This window comes from Heterodontus francisci, chromosome 27, assembly GCF_036365525.1.
Source record: "Heterodontus francisci isolate sHetFra1 chromosome 27, sHetFra1.hap1, whole genome shotgun sequence".
Lineage (NCBI taxonomy): Eukaryota > Metazoa > Chordata > Chondrichthyes > Heterodontiformes > Heterodontidae > Heterodontus > Heterodontus francisci.
Window position 1 is genome coordinate 4,460,302 of NC_090397.1, and position 8,825 is coordinate 4,469,126.

Sequence of the window (8,825 nt, forward strand, 5' to 3'; positions counted from 1 at the left end):
CATTCCATCTTCGCTGCCTCTGGAGAATCCTTGGCATCAGGTGGCAGGACCGTATCTCTAACACAGAAGTCCTCGAGGCGGCCAACATCCCCAGCATATACACCCTACTAAGCCAGCGGCGCTTGAGATGGCTTGGCCATGTGAGCCGCATGGAAGATGGCAGGATCCCCAAGGACACATTGTACTGCGAGCTCGTCACTGGTACCAGACCCACCGGCCGCCCATGGCTCCGCTTTAAAGACTTCTGCAAACGCGACATGAAGTCCTGTGACATTGATCACAAGTCGTGGGAGTCAGTTGCCAGTGATTGCCAGAGCTGGCGGGCAACCATAAAGGCGGGGCTAAAGAGTGGCGAGTCGAAGAGACTTAGCAGTTGGCAGGAAAAAAGACAGAAGCGCAAGGGGAGAGCCAACTGTGAAACAGCCCCGACAACCAATTTTATCTGCAGCACCTGTGGAAGAGCCTGTCACTCTAGAATTGGCCTTTAGAGCCACTCCAGGCGCTGCTGTACAAACCACTGACCACCTCCAGGTGCTTACCCATTGTCTCTCAAGACAAGGAGGCCAAAGAAGAAGAAGAAGACATCAATCATCAGTGTGGAAGGGTCCTGGAGTCAATTCTCTTCCACTGAAAATTATTCAGAGCACAAAATACAGGGTGACACTCCAGTGCATACTGTACTGTTGGACAAATCCATGCCACTATTGGAAGAACAGGGGAACTCACCCTGGTAAACTGGTCAATATTTATCCCTCAATCAACATCACTGAAACAGTTTAACTGGTCATTGTCACCTTGCTGTTTGTGGGATCTTGCTGCATTTTCTACATTACAACAGTGACTACACTTCCAAAATACTTCATTGGCTGTAAGATACTTTGGGACATTCTGAGGTCATGAAAAGGGCAATATAAATGTCTTTATATCTGAAACTTTTTCATTGGGCAATAGCAACATGTCACATAATGCCATCTTTAATTATTTCAGCATCGAACAATTTAGACAAAGTTTAGCTGGTCTTACTGGCAACAAAATATTCAAACTATTCCCTGGACAGAGCAACTAGTTACACCTAAAATTCTGCAAACATAGTTCAGAAAAACTAGAAGATGCTGTGATTCAGTTCACAAGTGTACACCAAACTACATAAAATTAAATAGGCAAACAGGCCCTACAGCCTAAAGCACTCCACGTTGGCGTTTATCTTACACATAAGCAGCAGACCAGTTTCCAGTTCCTTCAGTTCTAAATGTTAACATGGTGTCTGCTTCAAATAGTCTCTCCAGCTCCCTGTTCTAAATATCTTTGTTAATCTTCTAGCTACACCCCGTCATTCCAAACTACTCAAACACTTGAAACAAGCTGTTTCTATGTACTGTTCCAGCTCTTTTGAACTTCAAAAGGACATAGACAAGTTGTTGGAATGAGTAGACAGGTGGCAGATGAAGTTCAATGTGGAGAAATGTAAAGTGATTAATTTTGCTAGGAAGAACATGGAGAGACAATATAGAATAAAGGGTACAATTCTAAAGGGGATGCAGAACAGAGGGACCTGGGTGTATATGTGCAAAATCATTAAAGCTTTACAGACCAGTTAATACCAGAAATGTTGGGGAACACAGGGCTCAGTAAGAGAGAGGAACTGAAGGAAATCAGTATTAGTAGAGAAATGGCGTTGGGGAAATTGATGGGATTGAAGGCCGATAAATCCCCAGGGCCTGATGGTCTGCATCCCAGAGTACTTAAGGAAGTGGTCCAGAAATAGTGGATGCATTGGTGGTCATCTTCCAAGATTCTATAGACTCTGGAACAGTTCCTACAGATTGGAGGGTAGCTAACGTAACTCCACTATTTAAAAAGGGAGGTAGAGAGAAAGCAGAGAATTATAGACCAGTCAGCCTGACGTCGGTAGTGGTGAAAATTCTAGAGTCCATTATCAAAGATTTTGTAGCAGAGCGCTTAGAGAACAGTGGTAGAATCAGACAGAGTCAGCATGCATTTACGAAAGGGAAATCATGCTTGACAAATCTACTAGAATTCTTTGAGGATATAACTAGTAGAGCTGATGAGGGGGAGCCAGTGGGTGTGGTTTATTTGGACTTTCAGAAGGCTTTCGACAAAGTCCCACTTAAGAGATTAGCCTGTAAAATTAAAGCTCATGGGATTGGGGGGAGTGTATTGCAATGGATAGAGAATTGGTTGGCAGACAGGAAACAAAGAGTAGGGATTAATGGGTCATTTTCCAAATGGCAGGCAGTGACTAGTGGGGTACTGCAGGGATCGGTGCTAGGACCCCAGCTATTCACAATATATATTAATGATGTAGATGAGGGAACTAAATGTAATATCTCCAAATTTGCAGATGAGACAAAACTGGGTGGGAGGGTGAGTTGTGCGGAGGATGCAGAGGGGCTTGATTTGGACAAGTTGAGTGAGTGGGCTAATGCATGGCAGATGCAGTATAATGTGGATAAATGTGAGGTTATCCACTTTGGTAGCAAAAACAGGAAGGCAGATTATCTGAATGGCTATAAACTGAGAGAGGGGAATTTGCAGCGAAACTCTAGTGTTCTCGTACACCAGTCGCTGAAGGTAAGCATGCAGGTCCAACAGGTGGTAAAAAAGGAAAATGGTATGTTGGTCTTCATAGCAAGAGGATTCGAGTACAGGAGCAGGGATGTCTTGCTGTAATTATACAGGGCCTTGGTGAGGCCACACCTGGAATATTGTGCACAGTTTTGGTCTCCTTATCTGAGGAAGGATGTTCTTGCTATGGAGGGAGTGCAGCGAAGGTTTACCAGACTGATTCCTGGGATGTCGGGACTGACGTATGAGGAGAGATTGAGTAAGGATTATATTCGCTGGAGTTCAGCAGAGTGAGGGGGGGGATCTCATAGAAACCTATAAAATTCTAACACGACCAGACAGGGTAGATGCAGGAAGGATGTTCCCGATGGTGGGGGGAGTCCAGAACCAGGGGTCATAGTCTAAGGATACAGCGCAAACCTTTCAGGACTGAGATGAGGAGAAATGTCTTCACCCAGAGAGTGGTGAGCCTGTGGAATTCGCTACCACAGAAAGCAGTTGAAGCCAAAACATTGTATGTTTTCAAGAAAGTTAGATATAGCTCTTGGGTCTAACGGGATCAAAGGATATGGGGCAAAAGCAGGAACAGGTTACTGAGTTGGATGATCAGTCATGATCATAATGAATGGCAGAGCAGGTTCGAAGGGCCAAATGGTCTACTCTTGCTCCTATTTTCTATGTTTCTATGTTAATAAAGCAGACAGTATCCTGGGCTTTATTAATAGGGGCATAGGGTACAAGATCAAGGAGGGCCTGTTGAACTTATATAAGACACTAGTTCGGCCTCAGCTGGAGTATTGTGTCCAGTTCTAGGCGCCACACTTTAGGAAAGATGTGAAGGCATTGGAGAGAGTACAGAAAAGATTCACAAGAATGGTTCCAGAGATGAGGAACTTCAGTTATTAAGGTAGACTGGAGAAGTTAGGACTTCCTTGGAGAAAGGAAAGCTGAGAGGAGATTTGATACCGGTATTTAAAATCATGAGGGGTCTGGAAGAGTGAAGAGAAACTGTTTCCTTGTGAAAGGATCGAGAATGAGAGGGCACAGATTTAAAGTCATGGGTAAAAGGAGCAAAAGTGACATGAGGAAAAACTTTTTCATGCACCGAGTGGTTAAGGTCTGGAATACACTGCCTGAGAGTGTGTTCAACTGAACCATTCAAAAGGAAATTAGACTGTTATACGAAAAGGGAGAAGGCGGGGAAATGCACTCAGTGAATTGCACATTAGGAGAGCTGGTGCAGACACAATGGGCTGAATGGCCTCAGTCTGCACTGTAACAATTCTGCGATTGTGATCATTTCAAATCACCTCATAATCCCCTTTGTTCTAATGAAATAGCTCAAATTTTCAAGTCTTTCTTTGAGCTTGTATTTCCTCTTACCAGATAAGTATTCTGCTGAACCCTCTTTACTGCCTCACCATCCTTCCGACAGTATGGCACTCAAAACTGCACACAGTGCTCCCACTGTAACAGTGTCCTAACTGTAATGTCTATACAGATTCAGCTTTACATCTCCACTTCAATATTCTACACTCCTTGCCATAAAACCGAGGATTTCATTAGCGGTTTAATGGCCTGTGTATCTGGTGACTGAGTGATTACTTCAGAGAGTAGTTAAGAGTCAACAACTTTGTGTGGAACTGGAGTCACAGACCAGGTAAGGATCGGAGGTTTCCTTCCCCAAAGGACATTAGTGAATCCGTGTTTTATTTAAAAATCCGACAGCCTCATGGTCATTTTACTGGTACCAGTTTTTTTTTAAATTCCCTGGCGAAGTGGCATATTGGGTTTTGGATGCATATTCTCTGGATTGTTAATCCAGGCCTCTGGGATACAAATACAGCAGCAGAACCACTTCACTACTGGCAGGCATGGAGTTAGAAATGGTTTTTCCTGCTAACATCAGGTCTAGCTGCAGCTCCAGATCAGGGAAGGCAGAAAGAGGTGGAGGTTTTGAGGGAAGGGGAAGAATTGGAGGGAGGGAGTATCGGGGGCTCTGGGAGAACAGTTGGAGTAAATTTCCTCGATTCTAGAAAGATCCCATCGGATTGGAAAACTGTAAATGTAACACTTCTGTTCAAGAAAGGAAGGAAACAGAAAGCTGGAAACTATAGGCCACTTAGCCTAACGTCTTGTCGTTGGGAAAATACTAGAATCCATTATTAAAGAGGTAGTAGTCGGACATTTCAAAAATGACAATACCATTTGGCTGAATCAACATGGTTTTGTGAAAGGGAAATCATGTTTGACAAATTTATTAGCATTCTTTGAAGATTTAACAAGCAGGGTGGGTCAAGGGGAGCCAGCTGATGTAGTGTATATGAATTTCCAAAAGGCATTCAATAAGGTGCTACATAAAAGGTTACGACACAAGATAAGAGCTCATGGTGTTGGGGGTGATATATTAGCTTTGAAAGAGGGCTGGCTAAATAACAGGAAACAGAGAGCTGGGATAAATTGGACATTTTCAGGATGGCAAACTGTAACTAGTGGAGTGGCACAGTGCTGGGGCCTCAACTTTTTGCAATCTATATTAACGACTTGGATGAAAGGACCGACTGTAGTGCCGTCAAATTTGCTGACGATACAAAGATAGGTAGAAAGCAAGTTGTGAGGAGGACAGAGAGTCTGCATAGGTTAAGTGAGTCAGCAAAAATTTGGCAAATGGAGTATGAGAGGGGGATAGAACGTGGGGGTCTCGGGGGGGGGGTGCGAGAGAACATAGGGTTCTCGGGGGGGGCGAGAGAACGTGGGGTTCTCGGGGGAGGGGGAGAACACGTGGGGTTCTTGGGGGGGGGGCGAGAGAATGTGGGGGCCTCGGGGGGGGTGAGGGTGAGAGACCATGGGGGTCTCGGTGAGAGAGTATGTGGGGGACTGGGGGGGCGAGAGAATGTGGGGGTCTCAGGGGAGTGAGAGAACGTGGGGATCTTGAGGGGGGGTGAGAGAATGTGGGGGTCTTGAGGGGGGGTGAGAAAGTGGGGGTCTTGGGGGAGGGGGAGAGAGAACGTGGGGGTCTCAGAGGTGAGAGTGTATGTGGGGAACTGGGGGGGGGTGAGAGAATGTGGGGGTCTCAGGGTAGGTGAGAGAACATGGGGGTCTCGAGCGGGGTGAGAATATGTGGGGGTCTCGGGGGGGTGAGAGTATGTGGGGGACTGGGGGGGGGTGAGAGTATGTGGGGGACTGGGGGGGGGTGAGAGTATGTGGGGGACTGGGGGGGGGGGTGAGAGTATGTGGGGGACTGGGGGGGGTGGTGAGAGTATGTGGGGGACTGGGGGGGGTGGTGAGAGTATGTGGGGGACTGGGGGGGGTGCTGAGAGTATGTGGGGGACTGGGGGGGGATTAGAGAATGTGGGGGTCTCGGGGGAGGTGAGAGTATGCGGGGGTCTCGGGGGAGGTGAGAGTATGCGGGGGTCTCGGGGGAGGTGAGAGTATGCGGGGGTCTCGGGGGAGGTGAGAGTATGCGGGGGTCTCGGGGGAGGTGAGAGTATGCGGGGGTCTCGGGGGAGGTGAGAGTATGCGGGGGTCTCGGGGGAGGTGAGAGTATGCGGGGGTCTCGGGGGAGGTGAGAGTATGCGGGGGTCTCGGGGGAGGTGAGAGTATGCGGGGGTCTCGGGGGAGGTGAGAGTATGCGGGGGTCTCGGGGGAGGTGAGAGTATGCGGGGGTCTCGGGGGAGGTGAGAGTATGCGGGGGTCTCGGGGGAGGTGAGAGTATGCGGGGGTCTCAGGGGAGGGGGTTTGTTCATTCATTCATGGGATGTGGGTGTCGCTGGCTATGCCAGCATTTATTGCCTATCCCTAATTGCCCTTGATAAGGTGGTGGTGAGCTGCCTTCTTGAACCTCTGTCGTCCATGTGAGGTAGGTATATCCATAGTGCTGTTAGGAAGAGTGTTCCAGGATTTTGACCCAGCGACAGTGAAGGAATGGTGATATAGTTCCAAGTCAGGATGGTGTGTGACTTAAAGGGGAACCTGCAGGTGGTGGTGTTCCCATGCATTTGCTGCCCTTGTACTTCTAGTTGTAGAGGTCGCAGGTTTGGAAGGGTGCTGTCTAAGGAGCCTTGGTGAGTTGCTGCAGTGCATCCTGTAGATGGTACACACTGCTGCCACTGTGCATCGGTGATGGAGGGAGTGAATGTTTGTGGATGGGGTGCCAATCTAACACCTGCTTTGTCCTGGATGGTGTTGAGCTTCTTGAGCGTTGTTGGAGCTGCACTCATCCAGGCAAGTGGAGAGTATTCCATCATACTCCTGATGCATGGTGGACAGACTTTGGGGAGTCAGGAGGTGAGTTACTTGCCGCAGGATTCCTAGTCTCTGACCTGCTTTTGTAGCCACGGTATTTACATGGCTACTCCAGTTCAGTTTCTGGTCAATAGTAGCCCCTAGTATGTTGATAGTGGGGGATTCAGCGATGGTAATGCCTCTGAACATCAAGGGGAGATGGTTAGATTCTCACTTGTTGGAGATGGTCATTGCCTGCCTCTTGTGTAGTGTGAATGTTACTTGCCACTTAACAGCCCAAGCCTGGATATTGTCCAGGTCTTGCTGCATTTCTACACAGACTACAGGAACACGGGAGGTGAGAGTATGTTGGGGTCTGGGTGAGGGGGGGGGGGGGGGGGGGTTGTAATTGGGGGCACGCAGTGAGAACAGTATGTGGGGAGGGAGGAATTTCGTAATGGGCGGCGGGGGGGGGAGTTCCTTTCCCTGGGAAGTGGGTTTGATTTATTCCCAGTTACCGAGATTATAATAAAAGCAAAATACTGCGGATGCTGGAAATCTGAAACAAAAACAAGAAATGCTGGATTCACTCAGCAGGTCTGGCAGCATCTGTGGAAAGAGAAGCAGAGTTAACGTTTCGGGTCAGTGACCCTTCATCGGAAACGTTAACTCTGCTTCTCTTTCCACAGATGCTGCCAGACCTGCTGAGTGAATCCAGCATTTCTTGTTTTTGTACCGAGATTATAAACCGGCTATCAGCTCCCCCGGCGCCGCCGCTGCACCGGGAAAGGACTGAGTTCGAATCGGGCCTGCAAGTAAATTCGGGCCGGGTCTGAGATGGGGCTAGGCCGGGGGCCGGTCTGTACCTGCGGGCTGTCCTGCAGCGCCTCCTCCAGCAGTAGTTTATCCACGGGCGGCATCTTCGTTCCGCGTATCCCAAAACGACAACACGGCCTCCAAACAACAACCGCAGCCCTGACCACGCCCCTCCGTCCCGTGCGCGCCCCTGACCGCGGCACTGACCCCTCCCCTCCGTCCCTGACCACGCCCCTCCGTCCCGTGCGCGCCCCTGACCGCGGCACTGACCCCTCCCCTCCGTCCCTGACCACGCCCCTCTGTACCGTGCGCGCCCCTGACCCCGCCCCTCCATCCCGTGTGCCGGCCTCCACCTGCCCACGTGATCACTGCGGTTCCTATGCACACCGGGAAGATGTTGACGTGCAGCCGAGATGCATCGAGGGGTCACTCATGTCTCGTGGGATTTGTTGAAAATCATAATGGACAGATATGGAAAGGTCTAAGGGATTCTATAGTGAGATATCGGGAGGGGTTGTCCAACCTTTTTGCATGGGGACACATTATAATTTTCGTATTACATCGGGCCAGTGAGACAATTTTGGAAAGATAAAGGAATTAAAATGTATTAATCAAAATAACAAGTGTGCATTTTTGTGAAGAAAGCTTTAAATGAGAAGATTAATTTATTGACTTACTTTCTCATCACTATGTTGGACACTGATTTAGAGCAATACCTGGCATTTTTTTGCTTTTACAGGGCGGCACAGTGGCGCAGTGGTTAGCACCGCAGCCTCACAGCTCCAGCGACCCGGGTTCAATTTTGGGTACTGCCTGTGTGGAGTTTGCAAGTTCTCCCTGTGACCGCGTGGGTTTTCGCCGGGTGCTCCGGTTTCCTCCCACAGCCAAAGACTTGCAGGTTGATAGGTAAATTGGCCATTATAAATTGCCCCTAGTATAGGTAGGTGGTGCGGGGATGTGGTAGGAATATGGGGTTAGTATAAATGGGTGGTTGATGGTCGGCACAGACTCGGTGGGCCGAAGGGCCTGTTTCAGTGCTGTTTCTCTAAATAATAACAAGTAATCAACGTCTGCCTGCACACTTGTAGTGATACAGAGTATTCTGGATAGATATTCATCTGTCAGGTGTGATAGAGTCATAGAGTGATACAGCACTGAAAAAGGCCCTTCAGCCCACTGAATCTGTGCAGACCATCACC

At 48.6% G+C, this 8,825-nt stretch overlaps 1 protein-coding gene across 3 annotated transcripts in view; it reads right to left on the reverse strand.

Moving 5' to 3' along the window:
- The window catches only part of appl2 (adaptor protein, phosphotyrosine interaction, PH domain and leucine zipper containing 2), a 199,799-nt gene extending 191,987 nt beyond the window's left edge, over positions 1–7,812 (reverse strand). For all 3 annotated transcript variants that reach the window (XM_068058746.1, XM_068058745.1, XM_068058747.1), the window contains exon 1: positions 7,677–7,812. In XM_068058746.1, the coding sequence (XP_067914847.1) occupies positions 7,677–7,730 (54 nt within the window). In that variant the 5' untranslated portion in view covers positions 7,731–7,812. The remainder of the gene's footprint in view (positions 1–7,676) is intronic.
- Positions 7,813–8,825: the final 1,013 nt, after the last annotated feature.